The sequence below is a fragment of the Pygocentrus nattereri genome, chromosome 9, assembly GCF_015220715.1.
Source record: "Pygocentrus nattereri isolate fPygNat1 chromosome 9, fPygNat1.pri, whole genome shotgun sequence".
In the NCBI taxonomy this organism is placed as follows: domain Eukaryota; kingdom Metazoa; phylum Chordata; class Actinopteri; order Characiformes; family Serrasalmidae; genus Pygocentrus; species Pygocentrus nattereri.
The window spans coordinates 30,712,539-30,736,370 of record NC_051219.1 but is presented as its reverse complement, the minus strand read 5'-3'; the positions used below and the strand labels follow the sequence as shown (position 1 = coordinate 30,736,370).

The following is a 23,832-nucleotide window of genomic DNA, read 5'->3' as shown; positions in this document are numbered from 1 at the left end:
TGGTGTGGAGTGACCCAGCACGTGTGACTGTAGCTACAGACTGAATCTGAGCTAGCAAAACTGTACGTGTGACCACAGGACCTACTCCAGGACCAGGTAAGCAAGTTTTGACATACCTCACTTGTCTGCCACACCTCATGTGCTTACACACACAAAGATCCATAGACACATAGGCACACACCCCTCCCATAAGTTTATCTGTTAACAAGCCTGAGCTTGACTGCCGCACCAGTGTAAAAACTCTGAGGCAAACATAAGAGGTTTTTATTGCTTGTCCCAGAAAATGTATAATGTGCTGCTCACACTGACCCTCAGACCTATTTAAAGTTGCTTGAAGCTAGCAGTGGTGAGCTTTTAAGCTCATATGCCAAGTAAACTAAATCCATTCTTTAGACCTGTAAATATCTGCAGATTAAGCATATAAAATGCAGCACTAATATAGGCCACCTACTTATTTCGAAGCTCAAGCCCAGTCTGCATTAAAACAATGCCCAAATTGACACAAACAGCTTAGAATCTTAACCCTCATGCCAAGATAACACACTTAAGCGACATACTGCAAAAAGATGGTTCTACGAGGATTCTTTAATATTCTATTTAGAACCATGAGTTCCCTATAGAACCATGTGTTCTATATATAACCATTTCATGTTTACATTATTCTTTGCATGGTGAAACGATTCTTCAGATTGTGCAAGAATGTGTTGTGCAATCTAAAAAAAAGATGGTTCTTCAAGGGTTCTTCAGTAAAAAAAAAAGGATTCTATAAAGAATCATGAACACTCAAAGAACCCTTTGCATGATTAAAGCGTTCTCTACATCATGAAAGAGTTGTTCAGTATGTGTTGTAAATGGTTTCATATAGAACCTTTTTGAAAGGGGCTCTATATAGCATCCAAAAGGGTTCTTCTACTGTTACAATGTCAAGCATGTAACCTTTTCAAAAAGGTTCTATAAGAAACCATCTACAGCACATTCTCCATCAATCTGAAGAATGATTTCATGATGCAGAGAACCCTTTATTCATGCAAAGGGTTCTTTGAGTGTTCATGATTCTTTATAGAGACATTTTTTTTTTACTGAAGAACCCTTGAAGGACCATCTTTTTTAAAGAGTGTAAATGGTTCTGTATAGAACTTGAGGTTCTAAATAGAACAATTGCCTTCACGAAAACACATTTAAAGAACCTTCTTTGGTAAGTATGTACATGTAAAGAGTCTCTTGGTTTCTCTGCAGGGCTGTCTACTCACTAGTTTGTGTAATGGGTTGTCCAGGTTAATGTCAGTCAGCCTTAGTGATTGGACTAGGTGTGTAGTATTTTGCAGAGGTCAAAACTCATAAGCACTTATAAGGGCTACACTTTGAAAGCAGGACAGCGTTAACAGGGCAAGGATACTCCTTAAATGACCAAGAGCAGGAAGAGCATATGCTGCATGCTTTGCTTGGGTAGAAGAACCCATCCTTTTAAGAAAATGTGTTTAGGGTGAGTTCATGTTAAGCTGCATTGTTGCGTTTGTCAGCCAATGACAACAAATGGTGCAATTAAGTTGCTGTATGTGTGCTGAATGTGGATAAATGGTATTTTGTTTGAAGTCACTGTAGTTCTTGTGTGCTGTGTAAAAAAGGGACATCAACATTGTGGGTGTAGCTGCATTTTAAAATCAAATGCATAAAAATAGTCATGAAACCTATAATGATATATAAATTGCTCCCCTTAAATATTAAGGCTGTAGATTTGTCAAGAATTATTAAATGACTGTTCTTTGCCAATAAAATGTGTGTTTTATGCCAATAGCCCATCATCAATTTTGAAAATATTCATAGTAAAATGGGCAAGTATTCATAGTAAGTTCTCTTATAAAAGAGAATTCAACCAATTTGTTAGAACTGCAATATTAATGGTTATTCAGAGTGGTTTGATTAGAAACTTACAGTGATTGTTTAAAAGGCTTTGGTGTAAAATGTATATGTCCTTTCTGGGTGGAGAGGTGCATATGAAGATATGCGCACATGCTTGGTGTTGTAAGGCAAACTGATTCTCAAACATAGCTTATTTTTCACATTTACCACTACCACATGTATAAAAAACCCAAAGTAGGTTCCCTGGTGTTTCAGAATTTGAAATCGGCTATATTTGTGTGGTAGACCCCTGTTGATCCCTGGTTCTGATCACGACCACTAAAGAAATCAGAATCAGTGAGCTTCTCTACATCGGACCACTTCACATTTCAGACCAATCTGAATGTCTCAGTTTACATCTCAACTACTAAATATGTAGTAATTTGGAAAAACCGGTGGAATTCTCCTTTAAGCAGCCTCTCACCTTCGGAGTGGCAGGTGCAGCCCTGAGTGGGGACAAAAGCCAGCACACATCTGAACGCAGCTTCAGCGCACAGTGGCTGTTACTTTTGTGTTATTTTTCCCTTTTCTGGAATTGATGTTCACATCTGCACCAAGAGAAAATTACATATGAGCCAGTAAATCATAATCTGACACCAGCACTCCGCACTACCCTGATTTTCAGTCTTATTTCCGTCAAAAGGCGTTCCATCTGTCTGTGGGTCATAACTGCATTCACGAAGCCGAAGCGGGCTGCCTATCCTCCAGATTCTTAACTGAGTTTTCCGTTCCACCTTAAATGGTGCAGCAGTTCCATTATGACGCTTCCGAATGTGAGCGCTGTGCTGCGGTGCCAGAGCGTGCTGCACGGTTTAAGGTGGAACGAGAAAAGTTGAACGAGAAACTGGCGAATACGAAGTTGACTTCAGCTCAAAGACTTTGACGGGGGCGAGGGCGCCGCCTGGTGGTGAATACAAGCAACATACCATTGACGTTACTGTAAAACACACTGCAGTTTTTTTTTTTTTTTAATACTCACGGAAGAAAAATCAAACAGACATGTACATGGTGAGAATGGGAAGACTCGGGTGGTGTAAAAGGGGAACAAACGTGTTTGGAAAAACAATATATTGAGGATCTATTTTTCAGGCATTGTTACGGACACCATCTGGCCCTCTTAGCCATAAAGCAACGTTGTCGCCGGTATGACGTCCTCTTTACCCACAGTCAGAGGGAGGATTGGGTGAGTTTCTGAAATCTCTCGGTGAATCCGACCCCAATATTCACCATCCTTCATTAAAACTGCCCCAGAGCCCCTCACGACATATAAATACTAATATGTCTTTGTGTCTGTGGTCCCATTTCAGAGTTTTAAGTCCAACATCCATCGCTAATCTTCAATGGCCGAGGAAGGGTAAGCGTGACTCCGGGACGGGGCTGTTGGACTTGTTGACCCTCTGTTCCACACTTTGGGCTTCGGGGCACTCCGGCTCTTAATGTGCAGGGCAGACGCCACAGAGGGTTTGCGCTTAAAACGGGGAGAAAAACAGTTAAAGCGAAAACTAGCCTAGCTATGAAGCCTAACCGATGGTTCCTTATAGACCTGGGTTCTGTAGAGAACCGCTTCATGCCTAAATGGTGAAACGTCTTTATATCGACGGAGAATGTGTGCGGTTTACTATAGAAGCGTTTTTAAAGTGGTTAAAGTTATAAAGTACCAAAATGGGTTCTGCAGCCGTTACAAGCTTGAATGCAAAGAACTACTGAAGCACGAAATGATTAGTGGAACCTTTTCCTTTCTCGTAGAGCTTTTTCTGCTATATTGCTTTCATACGTGCTTGTTTACCAACATTAAGTGCATTGCTTAGTTGTTTTAGAAGTTTCATATTTGTGAGCTGATAATTCTGTCTTTTAAAAGGTTTTGAGACTAGCTTTCAGATTAATGCTTTAATTGGATGTTTTCCCCAACATAATGTATTTGATTATGTAGATAATTCTATATTGTAATCTCAAGTGGTAATCTGTAAGAATGACCGCTGTAAGCCCAGAAAGCGTAGTACTGGAAAGTGTTGGACTGTGCAGTATAAGCTGAATTACAGCGAGTAAATTGCATGTCGCTGCTGTCGGAAGAAAACCTCGCATTTTTTTTTTTTTTCAGTTTTTGAGAATTTCAAAGGACCTTTTGTCCTTTACATTGTGTGAATTTGATGATGAATGGACCAAACAAAACGGCCCCAAATGACTTGGAAAGACGTCTGGTTCCATTGACTTGCATTAAAACTACAGTAGGTTTATTCCTTTTGAAGATGCAAGGTTTTCTCCTGACAACAGCGATGTAAATCAAGTACCTCATGCACTGTACCACCCCAGTTATACATGTGGACACTCACGATGACGGTATTAGAACTGTATTGCTTGCACACAGCAATATTGTGGCGATGCAAATGATTGTTGATGGGTGAAATGCTTTTCTACCTGAAGGACTTTTGAGATGTTTCTTGGATTCACAGGAAGTGAAGGCACATTTTTATGCTTACCAAGATAGAAATCTAGGCATTTGTTTTTGGCTTAAGACCATGACCTGATGAGAGCAACCATGTAAAGGTATACTTTTTTGCATGTGGCGACTACTAAGCTTTTTTGGAGTGATAGTCATTTCCATATTCATCCAGGTACATATGGAGCCCAAGTGTGGACAAATTTATTTTTTTAAAATTGTGAAACCTTGTTAACCAAACATCGGCTGCAGTGATGATCTCTAATCTTTAGTCGGAATCCCCTTCACTCCATTCATGAGTGATTCACGCAATCTGACAAGCCGATGTTTACCTTTTGCTTGAGTTAAATCGTATGTGGAATGTCTTGTTCCCGCTACATTTGTTTGTTTTTGGACTTGTTGCTTGTAGCATTGCTGCCGGAGGGGTGATGGATGTGAACACTGCCCTGCCTGAAGTGCTGAAGACCGCACTCATCCACGACGGGCTTGCCCGCGGTATCCGTGAGGCTGCCAAGGCTCTGGACAAGTAAGATGCTTCATTTTTGGTTGTGCTATGTGAATTTGCGTGTTAGGGCTGCATGATATAAACCAAGTAATTGGTATCAGTTATATTGTTACATGCTGTTTATTGCAATAAGTTTATTAAAATGCATTGGTGACCGTATGGTTCAATCTTACCCTACGTTATTTTGACTTAAGAATACTTTATATTACAAACATGCACTCAGACTTGCCTTGCAATGTGATTGGTCAGGGTGCTTTTAGTACACAATGAAAATTGGTTAGGAGGCTCATTTGTGTTTTGTGATGTTGCCCAGATTGCAGTAACAATTAACTGAATATTTTGCAGCCCTTGTGCAAACTTTGTATCTATGATGATGATTTTGGCTCCCTCTACTGAATTCTCTGAGGATATCTGCCATTCGTTACCCAATTGTTTTCTGAGATACTAACCATGAACAGTGGTATTTGAGCTGTGAAATGGCTGGAGGATTTAAGTTTTTACATCTTTCTGCCAGGCGCCAGGCTCATCTGTGCGTCCTTGCTGCTAACTGTGATGAGCCCATGTATGTCAAACTGGTGGAGGCCCTCTGTGCTGAGCATCAGATCAACCTCATCAAGGTACAGAAAACTGCATTTCTTTTTTTGAAGTTGCTGCACAGTTGAATGCATAGTGAGAGGCACCTGCTGGCTTTTGTGTCTGTGATGACCACTTGGCTCCCTCTAAGGATTCCAATGATGATATTGACTTGTTACCCTATTTTTTGCCAAAACACTGCCTCACAGTTACATGTTAAGGTTGTTTTGGAATTTAAGGGTCAAAACATGATTTGGATTCTGCTTTTAATGTACTTGCTATGTTTGTTATTGATTTACCTCAGATCACATAGCACAATCTTGACATTGGTGTAGCATGCATACTAACTGAGGCCTAAAGGTAAAACTTTCTAACATTGGCTGACCATGAGAGGATAATGCCAGTCTGCCACCCCCTACTCCCCATGTTTTGGCAGTCCTGTCCATGTGCCCCAGATTTCAAGACTTTTGTGGAGTTGCTATGCTGTGAAGGGGTCTTTGGGAGCGGAACGTGGTAGCTGTATGGAGAAATGGCTGGAGTTTACATTTAAAAATTCACCTGCCCTATATACCTTATTTTTTGTGTAAAGACCACAGGTTGGCTTAGATATGATGGGTGTGTCTTGGTGTACTCAAGTGCAACAATCAAGCAAGTCAAAACTTATTAGCCAAAGTGAAACTGGTCAGTGAATGAATATCCATTGTAGTGGACAGAAATTCTAATGGTTCTCATGGTTCCCTTGCTGTCTACAGGTGGATGATAACAAGAAGCTTGGTGAGTGGGTTGGCCTGTGCAAGATTGACAGAGAGGGAAAACCCCGCAAGGTGGTGGGCTGCAGCTGTGTGGTCGTTAAGGTAAGGTCTATAAATTGTGACTTAAAATATTGAGACACTTCAGGATCTTTTTATTATGCTTATTGGTGTACAACATTGTTTTAGCCAGGTCGAGTCCAGGCACTGGCATCCTTTGTCATGTGGCTGTTTTTAATCCTGGCGAGAAAAAGAGCCTGAATCACGAGCCTTAAGATCTGAACATGATCTCTGAGGTTCCTTGAAGGGCAACAAGTCAGCTGGTGGCTTTCAGTAATAAAATGCAGTGTGATTTTGTTGTAGGTTATAAGGTGGTCAGTCTAGTGGCAAGCAAAGATTGTAAAGGTTTTCTGCTGCATCCATGCTGTGGTGAAATACTAGGACAGAATTGTACTATGGGTTTAAATTTGTACTGGCATGTGGTTGTTGCTGAAATATGAAGCTGTTTGTTCTGGATATTTATTTATTAATTTTTTTCATTATTATATACGGAGTGGCTTGGATTTTGAAGAGCTCTATAGGGCTTCCAACGGTTTTTAATTCTCTTTCTAGCTCTAGTAATTGCTGATGGTTAACTGAATGGTTAATATTGATTGCTTCCTAGTGTCATACACACCAATGATTTATGAAAAGCAGGCACTGGTTTGGAGACTAAAATAATATGCATCCTTTCAGGTTTGAAATTTAATTGGTGCTCCTTCTAAACATCTCTTGTAAACTAAAGCCCAGCATTTTCATTTTCTTAAATCATGAACAGTTCAATGTATAGAGCATGGAATTTGCATTGGACGTTTTGATGACTTGACTTGGAAACGTTGATTGCTTTTTGTATGTCCTCCTTAAAGCCTGTGTTAAATCCCGTCTTCCTTTTCTTGCAGGACTACGGCAAAGAATCTCAGGCCAAGGATGTCATCGAGGAGTACTTCAAATCTAAGAAATAAGGCGCTGAATAAACTCTTTTGAAAAGAACTTGGTCTGTTGGTTTTCATTACAAACGACCTTTGGTCTGTGTCCAGGTTTGGTTTAGACGAAGGGTGTCCAGCCTTGACTTCAAAGGGCCCTTGAGTTTTTGCCCGTTTTCAATCAAAAACGAGCTGGAGCACACCTGACTTCACTTGTTTAATTAGTCGTTCATTCTTCAACAGTTTCATGTTCTTGCTTTGTTGGAATGGGAAAAACTTTAGCCATCCTGGTCTTTTGTGTACAAGATTGGAGGTGTCTGCACCACAGGTGTTCAAATGAGAATTTGGCTCACTTGAGCTGTCTTACAAGTGAGCTAGAACAATAAGTGGTGTTCAGCATTTGATCAGCTATTATGAAAGTCTTTCAAATAAATTAAATACAACTGGATGCAAGTCACTTCTGGAGTGTTATAGATCAAGCAGTTAATCATGAATGGGCTGTAGCAGCTTGTAGTGTCTTTTAACATGTCCAGCTCTTTTGTTTGATTTTAGCTTTTGTGAAATATGTTGAGCATCACATGCAAATGTGCAGGGATTTATGCTTGAGCTCCATTTAGCTGGTGATTACTGGGTACCCCAGCCAGTGTGGATGGTTGCTCTCTCCCAGTGCTTCTCAATTCTGGTCCTGGAGACTGGTTCAAATATGAGTACTAACATACCATGTGCATACTGGTTGTGCCTGATATCAAAGACAGAAATTGAAAATTGTGAAGTGCAATTTTATATTCTGTGGTATTAAATGTTTTAAGTAGAATAATTTAACCTAATGCAGAGTGTGTGAACTGGCATTCTGGTGCACTACATTCAGTGAAGCCTTAGGAAATGAATGGTCTGCAGGCAAAAAAAAATCTAGCCTTGAAAGAAAATTGAATTGCTTTAAAATGCCATTGTGACAGTAAAATGTCAGCATCCTTGATCATATCCTAAATATATCTGTATAATATGTCAGTGGGTATAGACGTTGTGCTCCTGCATGGCTGAAATGAAAACCTGCAGTTAAGACTGAGTGAAATGTTAACATGAATTTGCCTACTAAAGATACTTTAATGATGTATTACTCTGACCAATGCATTGCACAATCTAACGTACAAAAGAAGCTAGAAACAGTGAATGGACAGCAAAGAAAATAAGGGGTCGGTCTGTCTCAGCACCTGATGTTACTATTGTTATCCATCTTTCTGTGAAATACCCCCAGATCTAACTTGTTAACTTAAGCCCAGTCCTAAACCTAAATTAAGCTGTAGGTGACCTCTATGTAGGAAAACACTTTTAACAGCCACTGCCCTACACGTCGCGACCCTGACGGAGAAGTGGATTAGAAAATGGATGGATGGATGGATGGATGCCCTACACGTTTTCCCCTTTCTCAGCACACCTGATGCAGCTCATGAACTAATTAACTAGCCCTTGAGTTGAAGCGTGTTAGATCTGGAAAATCACTTCATGCAGGGCAGTGGGCCTTTAATTTGCCTGGGTCAAGCTGAGGTTTCTCAAAAGCATCTTTGCACAATGTTCCTTAAAGTGTAGGGGGCAGTGAGCACACTTGCCCGGAGCGGTGGGCAGCCCTATCCACGGTGCCCGGGGAGCAGTTGGGGGTTAGGTGTCTTGCTCAAGGACATCTCAGTCCTTGATGCACCAACTGGAAAACAGATTTAAAGAGGAAGGCTGTCTGTGCAGGGCAAAGGGATCTGGATGACCACTGGTATCAGAAGATAGGGTCAGGTTCAGGTTATAAAAATCTACATTCCTCTGAATTTTCATAATTAAACCTTGTATTGTTCAACATGAAGCCTATTTAATTTCGTTTGCCTAGTAGTTACTCAGATATTCATATCTCAAATGACGTAAATTGTTTTTGGGACACCCTGTACTTTACTAGGTGCATTCGCTGAACAAGAAAACAAATAAATTCTTCTTCTGTCAGCTGCTCCCTTTAGGGGTCGCCACAGCGGATCATCTGCCTCCATCTTGCCCTATCTACTGCCTCCTCTACATTCACACCAACCATTTCCATGTCCACCTTCACTACATCCATAAACCTTGATAGGGAAGGTCTAAAGAGGTCTACCTCTTCTCCTTCTACCCGGCAGCTCCATCTCCAACATTCTTTGGCCAATATATCCACTATTCCTCCTCAACACATGTCCAAACCATCTCAACCTGGCCTCTCAGGCTTTATCTCCAAACTGCTCCACCTTGTCCCTCTGATCTGCTCATTTCTAATCTTGTCCAGCCTTGTCACTCCCAACGAAAATCTCAGCATCTTCATCTCCGCCACCTCCAGCTCAGCCTCCTGTCTTTTAGACAGAGCCACAGTCTCCAAACCATAAGAAAACAAATAAATTGCTAATCATAATTATATGACAATTAATTGTCAGCTTAAATTTCATGATCGTGATCGATGACTGGCAGAATTGTTGGAAAACTATTCTAAAACAATGTCAAGGGCAGCATCTGATAAGAACCATAAATCAAAACAGTTTAATGCTTATTAGTGCTGCTTCAGAAAGTAATAAAAGGAAATGGCTACATTTCAGTTGCTTAATGTCCGATACGTTGTTTTACAATAGTTTTGAGAAGGTTTTGGCCTAAAATCCCTTGGCAGAGAACTACAGGATATGCTTGGTAAAATAGATCCTATAGAACCCAGATTCCCATAAGTGCCGCTATTTTAGCACTATCAACATTAGATATAAAAACATGTGCATTCACTGGTTATTGATAAAATAGCAGAACCAGCATTAGAATGAACACCCCCTCTACAAGTTAAACTGATCTTAACTTAGATGCCCTAACTGGGCCCTATTAAAGTGACCAGGTATTAAGACTGAAAGAGAAACTACTGGAAAGGTCTGCCTGTCTCACGAACCACTCTTTAAAGAGCGTGATTTCTGTTTTAAGAGCTTGGCTGCTCTATGATCATTTGAAGACAAATGTGGTCCAAATTGCATGGCATGGCATCAGTATTCCATGTAATAAGGACTCTTTGTTTACCCCCCATGATGTTTGTATGTAATCGAAAATATTTTCAGGGAACACATTAAGGGATTTAAGTCTTTCATTTTGTCTTGTCCTTCATCTACATACATTTTCAAAATAAACAAAAAACACACAAACCACAGTTCATAAGGCACAACAAATCATTATACACATACGTCTTAGCCAAAAACTTACAAAATGACCAAATGAAAAAAAAAATGCATTTGCAAACACACAGCGTATTTAATCTTAAAACTAGTTACCGTAAAATAATTTACATGAGTTATAAATCTATGCTAGACTGTATCTTTGGGGGGAGATAATACAGACCTATTGGTTTACAAGTGAGAAAAACTGGAGAGGACACTGCAGGGTGGAGGTCCTCTGAATACAGAGGGCCTATGTGACTTAGGGTTGAAGCGTTTTTTCCTTACTGTTTGTGTTAAGAGAAATGGACACCCTGCTGAAATGCAGCGTGCATTATGACGTAAGACGTTTGTGAGCTCTTGACGAGCCTGTTTTGACTAGTAAAACCCCAGCTGCCCCTTTCCCAGACAGTCCGAGTCTTTTTAAGACAGTGCAGAGTTATCTCAGAAGCCAGAGAAATCATTAAAAAGACACAAAACAACATAAAAGGAGATTACAGTGTACTGTTGTTCTTAAATAGTTGTACAAAAAGAGGCCTATGATACAGTATTACAGGTACTCGAATTCCAGTGCTTGGTGAAGGGCGAGCAGATCTGAGTGGCTCGATATTCGCCAGAATGGCATGTTGTGCTGTGGACAGAGAGAGGGTCCAGTCAAATTATGCAGAAAGACCACACCGTTCATTAGCATACTACACTGATTAAATTCCACACCTTACCATGCAGTTCTGCCAATATTTAGCAATACAGTGCAAATACTGGTGAGAATTATTCCCACAGACTGTTAGACTGTTCCTGAATGTTAAACCTTATTTATGAAGCATACTACTGTAACTAGAAAGCCAACACCCAGTTACAGACAGGAAAGACTGAGGAAAGACCACAGTGCCTTACAATCAAAATTCAATAAAGGGTTTATAAAAAGGCTTGTGAGCTATTTGGTGTTTATGTAAGAAACACTGACAAAGCATTAAATACTGACATACTGTTGATGATATTTTATGTGTGTTTGTAAGTAGAAAATAGCTTAACACCTTCCATAAACCCTTTATAGACACCAGCATTTAAACATTTCTCACGCAATTGGAAAAAATAGCATGTTATTCACAAAATGTCATATTTCATACATTTTCATACATGGACAATAAAAGCTTGAGCAAACAATGTGAAATTCTCTGGTGCTTTCTAGAACAGAGGTATTCAACCAGGATGCAATGCTGCATAGCAGGAATATCCACTAAAGTATATATGCAACCTTTACTGTTACAGGCTAAAATCTAGAAAATAAAATAAGGGGTGCACTGATGCACAAATTTAATGGTATATACAGGTGCTGGTCAACGAATTAGAATAATTTGAAATAGTGCAATCATGAAATTCTTTGAATGCATTTTTTGTGCAGAAAGCAAATCAGGTGTTCACCGCACCTGTCCTACTCGTTAGACTAATCACAGAACTCGTTACCTGTAGAAAATTTGCTCAGCTGAGCTTTCCAAAAGGCCCATTTAGGCCATTTAACTGTGACACTGTTGTTTTATTGAATTAGAATAATGGAGAAACCGTTTCATTGAATTAGAATAAATGCTCGAATTTTTGTTTTCTGTGAAGAGTGTTCACTGTGCAGTATAAAGTCAGGGTTGAGTAGAATTTCTAAGTTGTAAAATCAATCATGGGTAAGCAGCGCGACCTCTCAACCGGAATAGTGGCTCAAATTCAAGCCCTTCGCCAACAAGGCTTGACCCAAACTAAAATTGCTGAGCAGCTCGGCATCAGCCAGTCTTCCGTCTGCAAAGCTCTCAAGAAAAACTGCAGCAAGCGCACCAACTCTTCCGGCGTCCGAAAAACTTCTGCTCGCGACAACAAGCAGCTGAGAAAGATCGCAGTCAGCAACCGGTTCAAGTCCACTTCCGAGCTCACCGACTTGTGGAACAAGCAGACCGGTGCTGACGTCTCCAGATCAACCACTTACCGTCGTCTGCGCGAACTCGGCTTCAAATCTCGCGTTCCAGCAGTAAAACCGATGCTGAACAAGAAACAAATGGAGAAACGGCTGAAGTGGGCCAAAGAACACAGCAAGTGGACTGCTGAAGACTGGCAGAAAGTGGTCTTCAGTGACGAATCACGCTTCTGCATCTCCTTCGGTGACCAAGGTCCTCGTGTCTGGCGTCGTGGTGGCGAAACCTACAACCACGAGTGCGTGAAAAGATCTGTCAAGTTTCCCCAGAGCGTTATGGTCTGGGGATGCATGTCCGCTCGAGGTGTAGGGAAACTCTGCTTCCTCAAGAAGACTGTCAATGCTGCCGTATATCAAGATATTCTGGAAACGTTCCTGATTCCGACTGTTGAGGAACAGTTCGGCGAAGAAGACTTCATATTTCAACAGGATCTTGCACCGGCTCATGCGGCAAAGTCGACCAAAGATTGGTTCACTAAAAAACAGCTTGAAGTTTTGGCATGGCCGGCCAACTCGCCTGACCTCAATGTCATTGAAAACCTTTGGGCCATCGTCAAGCGGAAAATTCGCGACAGAAAGCCTACTACACTGGACCAACTGAAGCAGAACATCGCCACTGCCTGGGAAGCTGTGAGTGCGGAAACTTGCGACAAGCTGGTCAAATCGATGCCGCGGATACTTCAGGCAGTCATACAAGCCAAGGGGGCAGCCACAAAATACTGAGAAAGTGATGATTGTAATTATAATAAAAATTATTCTAATTCAATGAAACGGTTTCTCCATTATTCTAATTCAATAAAACAACAGCGTCACAGTTAAATGGCCTAAATGGGCCTTTTGGAAAGCTCAGCTGAGCAAATTTTCTACAGGTAACGAGTTCTGTGATTAGTCTAACGAGTAGGACAGGTGCGGTGAACACCTGATTTGCTTTCTGCACAAAAAATGCATTCAAAGAATTTCATGATTGCACTATTTCAAATTATTCTAATTCGTTGACCAGCACCTGTACTGTGGTTTATGCACGTTGATAAAATATACTGTATGCCACATATTATGTCTGTATCTGTCCAAACAAGTCATTTTTTTAGAAAGTATGAATGATTTTGGTTGCATAACAGAAATTGGTTTTCTTTCTTACTTTGGTGGTTCTCTTTTAAGAGTGATTTTAATGGAACAGTGGAAACCATTTCAATTTGTCCCCGGGCACCGTGGATAGGGCTGCCCACCGCACCGGGCAAGTGTGCTCACTGCCCCTAGTGTGTGTGTGTTCACTAGTGTGTATGTGGTGTTTCACTTCATGGATGGGTTAATTGCGGAGGTGGAATTTCCCCGGTTGTGGGATCAAAAAAAGTATCACTTAATTAACTTAATTTATCTCAGTATGTCTGATATAACAATCATTTTTATAGCATGAAATCAAACTGTAGTTAAAATGTAATTTTTCTGTAACGTTAAAGCTAAATATTAAAGCCTGTTTTACAGTGGAAGAGAAATGCTGCGCGTGTCAAACCTACACTGCTCTGCAACCATAGCTATTTTACACTATCCTTTGTTTTTTACATTTTTTTCATTGATAAATTATTATAACCAGCTTATATATTTACACAAATTAAATTAACTTTGTGTATACAAAATTTGAACATAGCTATTTGCTAATATCCATTTGAAATGGCTTTTGTTTGGTTGATTCCTCACCTTCTCCAAGTTTGCACTAGTGCAGTACTGCTGCTACAACTCAAAGCAGAGCTGTACACTGTTCTGAGAGTGGACATAGATTACCACTTTTAGCTTGTAAACACTAGCATATTGCACAAAGCAAGCTTATATTTTTTGCACTTCATTTGTGATGCCTGCAGCCACTGAGTAATGTAGGTGTTTTGCGAGCAGCTTGATGTACCATGGTGCAGTTACTGCATCTGGAGAAAAAACAACGGGGTGAACAGTGACAGAGATGGGCCTTTAGTTCTGTCCATAAATGTCAACGCTGGTCAAAAATCAGCTGGTCAAAAACTTCTGTGGTGATGCTAATTCATACTGGTGTCCCTATACGGTTTCTGGTAGTAGGTTAGTGCTAAGCTAATAATTAACATTGTTTTAGGCTCTTCTGCATTAATTTAGACTTTTGAAGCTTGTTAAAGATGACACATGTTTTCTTTAAAGCTTAACCAAAGAGAGAGCTAGTCTGCATCTACCTAGAAACCATAGGAGAAAAATCTCAATCTTCCAATGGGTGACTCAAGCTTTTAACACTGTTACCAAGGAAGGTGAAACTATCAAATGAAAACAAACTATAAATTACAGACATTAATTTCTTAGTTTCCAGAAATGATTAGGCATTCTCTGAAGTCCTACCAGGCCTTAAGGGTTCCCCTTTGAATATCACTATTGTGTATTGTGTCACTCCTAAAATTTAGTCTTATTATAATGTGGATATGCAGCACTTGGTTGATTATCTCTGTTTTGGAACCTCAGAAAGCTCTGGGGTGACTGCTGGGGTACAGAGATGTGAGAAAAAATGCAAAACTGGTCTCAGATAAGCAAACAAACGCACGATCATCAACCATCACCAGCATTTAAACAGAAAATAGAGAAACAACACAACTGAAGGAAATGAGCCATCAGTCAGTCTGAGCTAAAAGCCTAGTAAAAGCACTGCTAGAGCACACACAGACAGGAAGTCCATTTTGGGGAAGGGGAGGGATCACACACTGCTTCTGGGTCACCCGAGGGTCGTTACCTTGGCAGCGGCCTGCTCCTCTTCCACACCGTCCCCAATAACAACATACACTACCTTCCTGCCAAACCTTTGCATTACGCGCTCAAAGCAACTCTCTTTGCCTGCAATATAAACAGGGTTACATGTCAGATGAGGAAATTCAGAGGTCGTGTGAGGTTACCTGGCTGGCTGCGTGCTCCTCATCGCGCCCATCGCCAATCACTACATATGTAATGTTAGTGCCAAACCTGGACACTATACGCTCAAAACAGCTCTCTTTACCTGCAAAAATACGGCAGCGGCTTAAGGTCGGATGCATACATACCACTGACTAGGGATGAGACAGTATGGAATTTCCCAGTCATGATACACAATATGTCCAAAAGTATCCAGACACTACTTCTAATTATTTAATGTGGTTGCTTTAAAGTGCATCCTTTGCTGATACAGATGCACAGTTGCATAACCTCCATAGAAAAGCATCGCCAATAAAATGAGATGCATTGGAGGTCCCCATACCCAGTGACAAGTGTGAGCTAGAGTGCTGTGGAACAGTGCTCTCTGGAGTGATGGGGCTCCATCTAATACCTTTGGGATGAGTTGTAGTGATCCAGAACTGATCATCCAACATCAGGTCCTGACCTCACTAATGCTCTTGTGGCTGAATGCAAATAAATCCTCACAGCAATGTTGCAGCATCTAGTGTAAAGCCTTTACACAAGAGCAGACAGCAAAGAACATACTTTCTATTAATACTCTTGTTTTTTGGAAGAGTGGGTATCTGTAAACCTTTGGAAATATAGTGTATCAGTAATTAGTTTTTGGTATTACAGTATTGAATCTCATATTCCCTTCTAATATATATATATATATATATATATATATATATATATATATATATATATATATATATATATATATATACACACACACACACACACACACACACACACACACACACACACACACACATATATATATATATATATATATATATATATATATATATATATATATATATACATATATATATATATATATATATATATATATATATATATATATATATATATATATATATATATATATATATATATAATCTACTACTTCTGCTTCCAAAGTATGATTTAGTGTCACTATGTTATTTTAAGGGTGAATTTTTTATCAAGGGACAGATTTTTCTGCATTTCTCCATAATTAATGGTTAAGATGTAAACTAAGTAATTCAGTGTGGTGTAATATGAAATGCTCCGTTCTAGAGACACCATGTCATAATTGTTCACAGTGACGGTGATAGGAATCAGAGGTTAATGCGTCTAACAGCTACCTCACAGACAGCTCCTACATGAAATGATTATAAATATGCTGCCTGATGGCATTCTTTTACGATAGTTTTGAAATACCTAAAATATTGTTAATTCATTCATAGCAGAGAGGTACATGCATGTTACAACATGCAGTACATAACTCAGAATGATAGTAGTAGTAATAATAATATAAATAATAATAATAATAATAATAATAATAGCAATTCAGAATAGTTTAGAAATTTCTTCCAGATTTACCACTATTTTACCATCATCATTATATATAAAAACAAAAAACTCTTGCTTGCATTGCATTGTAGGCTTCATGACCTCTGGCTCCTCACTGTAAAGAAATCAAGTTTTTTTCAACATTATGAATAAATCTGTTTACATCTCACCGACTGACTTATGCAGAAATTTAGAAAAATTAGTGGAATTCTCCTTTAAAATCCACTCTGAATTTATTTTTAAAACTGTATGATTATTATTGGGTTTATATTCCAGTTTATCAAAACCTGTAAACTGTCCCATCCCTACCACTGACAGACAGTAGATTAATCCAGTGATGAGAGCAAGTGCAGGAATGAGGGAGAGAAAAAAGAGGGAGCGAATAAAAGAAAGTGCAACTAGAGGGAAGATGAGAGAGAAAAGCATATTCCATAAACACTGAAGTGATACGGATTCATACTGACACACACACTCACACTCCCAGACCTCTCTAATGCCCTGTTTTTACAGTTCCCATGACAACCTTAATGAGCATGGAGGAGTAGGTGTGTGTGAGGAACTGCACTTTGGGTCAGAGAGAGACGCAGAGAGAGAAAACAGAGATGTGATCCTGCAGATATTATTCATTTGAACATCTGTACTTTCAGTCTGTCTTGGAAAGAGCCATTTTGTAGACTCAATATACAGGTTTAAAATTCTCCAAGTCAGAAGAGGAAATCATTTTTTCAAGGGGAACTTTTTGCCCTCACTGACTGAAATTCAGGGGCATTTTATACAAAGTTGGAGGCACTTTGCAAATTGATAGTTATTTTGAGGGTGTTCAGCAAAATAATCAAAACTTATTGTTTCAAAATGCTAAATAGATATTTGTTAATAACAAAGTTATTTTGAGGGTGTTCAAAATAACATTCTTTTAGAATACTAACTAGCTGCGTGTTACATTAATAATCATTGTTTGAGGGCAGTTTTGCTATAAATTTAAAATGTCATATTATTTGCCACAACAGTAATATTTTTTGAGGGTATTTTGATAATTATTCAAAACAGCATGTTAATCAGAATACTTAATAGCAGCTTACAGTTATAATACCAGTGTTAAGTTGCTACTTTGCTCCTGGTTATCTGTGACACTGCCTGAAATAATGAATAAAAAGCATTCAGTGAAGGCCTGCAATCAAAGCGACTAGTTTCAGGGGGGCTGAAGTGGCCCAGGATTCTCTATAAGAGAGATAAAACTGAACTCTGGTGGTCTTTGTTATTTTCTTAAATGTTTAATTACTAAATATAATTATTCAAAATTTTCTGACTAAATTAATACAGTTGCATGACTGGACTGTCTACTTTTCCAAACTTTCATAATGTTCAATATAATTTCCTTGCCTTAGAAAAGCTGTAAAAAGCCCACATGCATAAGAATGATTATTCAATTCATTCAGTTCAGCCTACTAAGGTCAAACAAATTTCTCATTTTATTTAGGATAAAGCTCAATTTTTAAAATCTATTACACCTTTTGCTTGAAATCCTGAACAGCCACAAAAATAAGTATCTTAGCTACCTTGCTAGAATCGAAGTTAACAGGCTGCCTAGCTGGCCCATTGGCTGGCCACAATAAGATATCTACTGTACAAAATACAAATATACTATATTTACAGAACAGTTTATTAGATAACTTGTTTGTTATCCTGCCCTGTGATGGACAGGCGACCTGTCCAGGGTGTTTCCTGCCTTCCACCCAATGACCGCTGAGATAGACTCCAGCACCCACGAGCCAGTTATCTAAGTTATTTTGATAATGTCTGTGTGTTTGCTATGCTTGTTGTATTGTGGAAAAATACTACATTTCTGCGAGAATTTGTTTCATACATTTACGTTATAGGTCACCTCATGCTCCACTAGGGGACCCCCTAATATTACGAACCCTACTTAGGCCTGAATTGATAGCAAGTCCATGCTTCTTAACAGCCCTGTTCAGCATGAGAAGGGCTCATGTTTTCCCTTTTAGTTACACAGCTGATTGATGGGCTGTGCATGGCTGCAATGCTGTCCACAAGCTGACCTCTAGAGGAGAGAAGAAGCTGTCATGGTGAAGAGTTAGGGTATGAAACGCCGCTTCCGAGAGAGCAACGGCCAAGCAGCTGCTTATGAAAGAGCTAAGTGAAAGAACCAGTCGCTCGGGGCATGCTGGGAAAATGGCACATGGCTTTGATCAACCAATCAGAATTAAGTCCACATGGCCGCAAAGAGAGAGTGAGTCATGGCGAGGTCACCCTGATCTGTTTTGATTTATGATTTGATGCTAGAGCGCGATCCAAAGCCTGTTCCCCACACACACACACACACACACACACTCACACACACACACGCACGCACGCACGCACACACGCACACAAACACACACACACACTCACTCCCCCACAAACGCCCTCACATTGAACTTAATATTAACATTCAGCAGTGGTTCAAAAGCAGTGAGCAAGCCTGAGAGGTACAACATGAAAGAAAAGGCAATACTTCACTGACAATTTGTGAGTACATTTGTGCAGTGTGTTTGTGTGTGTCTGTGTGTGTCTGTGTGTGTCTGTGTGTGCTACATAATTGAATGGGGCATGGAAAATTGAATATTTGTGGATGTTATCCTCAAATTTGATGTTTGATGTTATGTAACCACTGTTATAGGCCTTATATGGAAACTAAGCTGTAACAGCAGCCTATTTTGTATTCATTGTGACTGTGATATCAGAACCACAACCTCATTTACATTTGATCCTACACCAGTTTAGCTTTCAATTAACATTAAAGTGGCCTTTACTGCAGACAGACATTCACTTGTCAGTATCTGCCACTGATTAATGGACACTGCTGATGGAAAAATTTTTTGCAATGTGTCAATTATTCGCTTGAATTTATTTTGATGGAAACCTGGCTAATAACAGCCAGTTTAATTGGTAATGAGAAGTTGGTAGTGGTCATGTGAAAATACATTCCTGTTTTTTATACATTAAGGCTGAATTTCACCCCTTGCTTCTACGGCCTTACGCCACAGTTTTGTGCGTTCATGCATAGTAGTAGGGTGTCCTGATTGTTGCTGACATGGTGGGCTAGGGCTAATTGTTAGGGCTACATGGCCCTCCAAAGTGAGTTTTTTAGAGGCACATTGCAAACAGAATGATATGAAAAAAAAAAGCAAGATGGCTGTGCAAGTGAGCGAAGAAACCCACAAAACTCTGTTAAAAATTACAATAAACATTGTACTGTCTTAGTTTAATGATGTTTCAATATTCAAATGATGTTTATTCTTTATAACAAGAATAAATATTTAAAAATAATTGCTAGTGGTATGCTAATGTCTCAGAAATTTCCTGTTTCACCTTAAATGGTGCTGCAGTTACATTCTGGTGCCTCATGCATCAGAAATCATTTAAGGTAGAATGGGAAAAATTAAACAAGAAACTGGTAAATCGCTGACTTCAGCCTAATATCACTGAAGACTTAGTGGTGGGTGATAATAAATACATGTCATGTTCCTTTCTTTGAAAGCATATGATGCCCCAAAAGTATCTTAAGTCCAGCAGTGAGGTTGCTGAACTTTACCCTCCTCCGCTATCACTGAAGATGGGCAGGGTCGCCTACAGATCACCGCTAGTAGCTTGTTAATGAAGTAATGTTGTTTTTATTTAAGGGTTGTCCCACTTCGTAGGGGAAGATTTCAGCCACTACCCACTGTAACTCAGTTCCAAGGGGCAAGATTACACTAAAAAACAAGTGGTTGGGGTGAAAATAAGAAATGGGATTGGACCTAAATCACACAAATGTTAGTGCTACATGAAAGCTGCTGTATGAAATTATGTTTCTGACTTGCTTCTTAATGACTCACCAATTTTGGTTGCACTGTAGATGTTCTCAATAGGAAAGGCAGAGCCCAGACTGTACAACAGCACTTTAGCAAGAGCTGGTATTAACTGCGTCGTAGTCACCAAGACATTAACGCAGTTACTCCTAGCAGAAGACAGAAAACCAAAATCTTTACAGAGTGTCATTCTGTGAGTAAACATGCAGTGAGAGATGGACGACGTATTAGAGGGCACACCTGGAGCTGATGATTGACAGAGACTTGAGTGCAGTAGTGAGCCATGAGTCTGTGAGAGCCTCAACCTCCGCCCTGAGCTGAAGCCATGCCTCTCTCTTAGCTGGCCCCAGCAGCCCTGTGACACAGGCCAAAGAGAGGGACACATGGCATCATGGTCATCAAGAAGTCTTTAACAAAAACAAATGCACTCCGGCTTTAAAGCCTCTAAGCATTTGCACTGTCTGAAAATACGAGGCTACTAAGCTAACAAATAATGGAAGCTGTGGCCATCAAATTAGCACCACTGGTGGTGTAAAGTAACAACTTACATTTACTTTAGTTGCAGTACTTGAGCATATTTTGCCCTGTAATTGTAGTTTTTTGAGTAGAATTAAATCACAGAACTTTTAACTTTACTTGAGTTCATTATCCATTTGAATCCAATTAAAAGAAAACTCGGTTAAGTTTAACAGATTCAGTTCTGAAAGCTAATTAAAGCAAAGCGGCATCTAGCTAAAAACGCTACAGTTTAGCTCTGGCATTTTCAGAGAGCATATATATATATATATATATATATAAATATATATATATATATATATATATATATATATATATATATATAAATATATATATATATATATATATATATATATATATATATATATATATATATATATAATTATTAGATGTAAAACTGTAGCATATTATTTAAATGTAAAGCATTTTTGTCTGTTTCATTGTGCACCTGTTAGCTAACTAACGTAGCTAAAGGGCTATAAGGCTGTCACCAAAAAAATCTATTATTAAGTAAATAATCTACTTGTTATCATTTAATCTGGTTAGTGTGAAGAGCAAACTAAAAATACAGACTGAATTATACCATAAACTATACATAGGCTTTCAGGGATTCCAGATTGTTTTGTTGGATACACTATGAAGTCTTATCATCAGCTAATCGTGACATGCATGTAGTTTAGTGAACCTTGTGCTTTACACAGTTCACAAAGAGATAAATAATGATAAATAATGTACACTCGCAGAACATACTGTGATCAGTCACAGGCATCAAAACGGTCATTTCAAGTGATAACTGCTAACTGCAACTGTTATTTTGGATACACAAAACGTAACTCATATATTCAAGTAGTTATTTATTCAACCACGTCGTTATTTACTCAACCATGAATAAGATCTTTTTTATAAATACTTACATTTGTACTGAAGTAAATGATCACCACTGTAACAGCACTTGTATTTAAGTAGGATTTTTTTAGTTGTCTTTCCACCCTTGCTAATCAGTGAGTTATAAACTTATTTGATAGCCATATAAGACTCGTAGCTCTAATTCAAAACTAAAGAAGCAAGCACTACATGTCTTGGCTGAGCGATCACATTTGGCGCAACTGAACAATTGTTTTTAAGAAACGTTTGGCTGAAAATCATGTTCAACAGAAAAACCAGAGCACCACAACATTCTGGGTAGCCTACATAAACAACACAGATCAGCTTCCTCAAGTTCCAGTTTTAGAGCACCACAGGTAGCTTTCTGGAATCAGCTTTGTTAGAGCTGAAAAACTCCAGGAATGGGGGTTGATTCCCCCAACACAGTCCAAGCTCTCTTCAGCTCAACTGCTGTTTGACCTAGTTTTTCATTTGTAAATGAGGTGTCTTTCCCAGCAGCAGCTCATGGAGGAAGTTCAGCAATAGAAGCTTACCCCCCACATTGTTTTTATACGTGCAATACAACTCCTTCACTCTTCTGTAGCGGAAGGCCAGCTTCCTCATCCAGTCCACTCCACCCCTGACACCCGTTGCTAGGCAGAGGCTGGCACTAGTTGCAGCTGCATGGAAGCCATCAGTGGCAAAACTGTAAGTACTGTTGATAATAACAATAACAATCATGTTTTAAGCATTCGCAGTCATGAGAGAGTGAGCAATCACAATCTGAAACTCTGCATTGTGAAGGATCAGTGGTAGAATCTGCAGCAAAAACAGCATTGAATAGCATTGAAAATACAAGTTAAAGGGGATTTATAACTGATTTTTAAAATTCTTCATACTTTGCTGAACTATTCCTTTAAAGGGGAATTGCACAGATTAATAATGTATAATTAAATACTTAAGTTGTAAACAAAGTAATTTGGAGTCATTTTCTTTACAATGGTAGTGATAGGAACCAGGGGTCATGATGACTACAGCACAACTGTAGTGTAGTAATTTTATTTCCTGCCCAAAAGTACCATCAGTACTTCTTCTATTGCTCTTAAGTTTTTTTTATCTGGCTGTAAAGCACTTTGAGTTGCTACCAGTATGAAAGATACTCTATAAATAAAGATTATTATTATTATCATTATTATTTTTGGATGTACCTCACTGTCAACTGCCAAAAACTTCTCAAAACTATTGTAAAACAATATTTCAGACATGGGGCAGCATATTTACCATGTCATGCAATAACTTTTTTGAGGGAACCTTTAGAGGAATTAAACATTTTGGACGTCTGGTTCCTATCACCCCCACTGTGGACAATTCTGATTCAGTCAAGTTTTTCTAGAACGGAGCAATTCACATCAAACCACTCAGATAGGCATTGTTTACCAGTTACCAACCTAATTATGCAGAAATAAAATAAACATTTTTCCCCCTTACACCAAGCAGTCTATTAAACAAGACATGTTTGGTGCCTTTATTTTTACATTAGAGCTACAAGGCTAATGTAATGGAATAATTATATCAGCCCTGCAAAAAGTAAAGAGGTCAAATTCAGATGTCTTAGCTGATCAACAATTTTGGGAAAGTGGAAAAGAGTATCATATTTCTGTGAAAATATTTCTTTACAGCAGATGGCAACAAATGAAAAAGACTACAGTGAAGAAATGCATGCTGCAGTCTATCACTGCCCGGATTTTGGTGTAGGCTGTGTGCGCCTGTGCCAAGGCTCACCTAAGGTCCTGTCCATTATCGTCTGATGACACATCATCAATGTGTACTTGATCACACTCCTGTAAGGAACACACACACACACAAACACACACACTTACGTTACCAGGGGTTGAAATTTAGTTTTCCATCTATTTCCACCAGGGGGCAATGAAACCTAAAAAACGCACACTTATGTTTATATACATGTTTTTCAGTCTCAGTACTTCAGAGCTCACATGAACGCTCATTCAAATTATGGAATCTGTGGTCCAAAACAGATAACACAAACACTGACAGTGATGTCATGATTTAGGGAGAGTAAAGAGGA

At 39.2% G+C, this 23,832-nt stretch overlaps 2 protein-coding genes, 1 long non-coding RNA gene and 1 other non-coding gene across 12 annotated transcripts in view; 3 read left to right on the top strand and 1 right to left on the bottom strand.

Moving 5' to 3' along the window:
- The first annotated feature begins 2,971 nt into the window (after positions 1-2,971).
- rps12 (ribosomal protein S12) lies at positions 2,972-7,192 on the top strand. Its single transcript, XM_017707371.2, has 6 exons — positions 2,972-3,082; positions 3,207-3,253; positions 4,746-4,862; positions 5,356-5,458; positions 6,167-6,268; positions 7,102-7,192. Exons 2-6 carry the CDS (start codon positions 3,240-3,242, stop codon positions 7,162-7,164), a joined length of 399 nt encoding a protein of 132 aa, XP_017562860.1. The 5' UTR covers positions 2,972-3,082; positions 3,207-3,239; the 3' UTR covers positions 7,165-7,192.
- LOC119264120 lies at positions 5,202-5,287 on the top strand. The gene has a single exon (XR_005130781.1). It is a non-coding gene; the product is annotated as a small nucleolar RNA SNORD100 (small nucleolar RNA).
- Positions 7,193-10,225: 3,033 nt separating the features above from the next.
- Positions 10,226-23,832, bottom strand: part of eya4 (EYA transcriptional coactivator and phosphatase 4) — a 65,801-nt gene continuing 52,194 nt past the window's right edge. For 7 of the 9 annotated variants that reach the window (XM_017707296.2, XM_017707321.2, XM_017707339.2 and 4 more), the window contains 6 exons: positions 23,526-23,584; positions 22,298-22,458; positions 20,604-20,718; positions 20,391-20,512; positions 15,002-15,102; positions 10,226-10,941 (listed from right to left, as the gene is read on the bottom strand). In XM_017707296.2, the coding sequence (XP_017562785.1) occupies positions 10,861-10,941; positions 15,002-15,102; positions 20,391-20,512; positions 20,604-20,718; positions 22,298-22,458; positions 23,526-23,584 (639 nt within the window). In that variant the 3' untranslated portion in view covers positions 10,226-10,860. Of the gene's footprint in view, positions 10,942-15,001; positions 15,103-15,161; positions 15,263-20,390; positions 20,513-20,603; positions 20,719-22,297; positions 22,459-23,525; positions 23,585-23,832 lie in introns of all 9 variants that reach the window. The other 2 variants (XM_017707315.2, XM_017707328.2) reach the window with 1 other exon arrangement.
- On the top strand, positions 18,946-23,532 carry LOC119264067. The gene is made up of 3 exons (XR_005130748.1): positions 18,946-19,041; positions 22,348-22,451; positions 23,423-23,532. It is a non-coding gene; the product is annotated as an uncharacterized LOC119264067 (long non-coding RNA).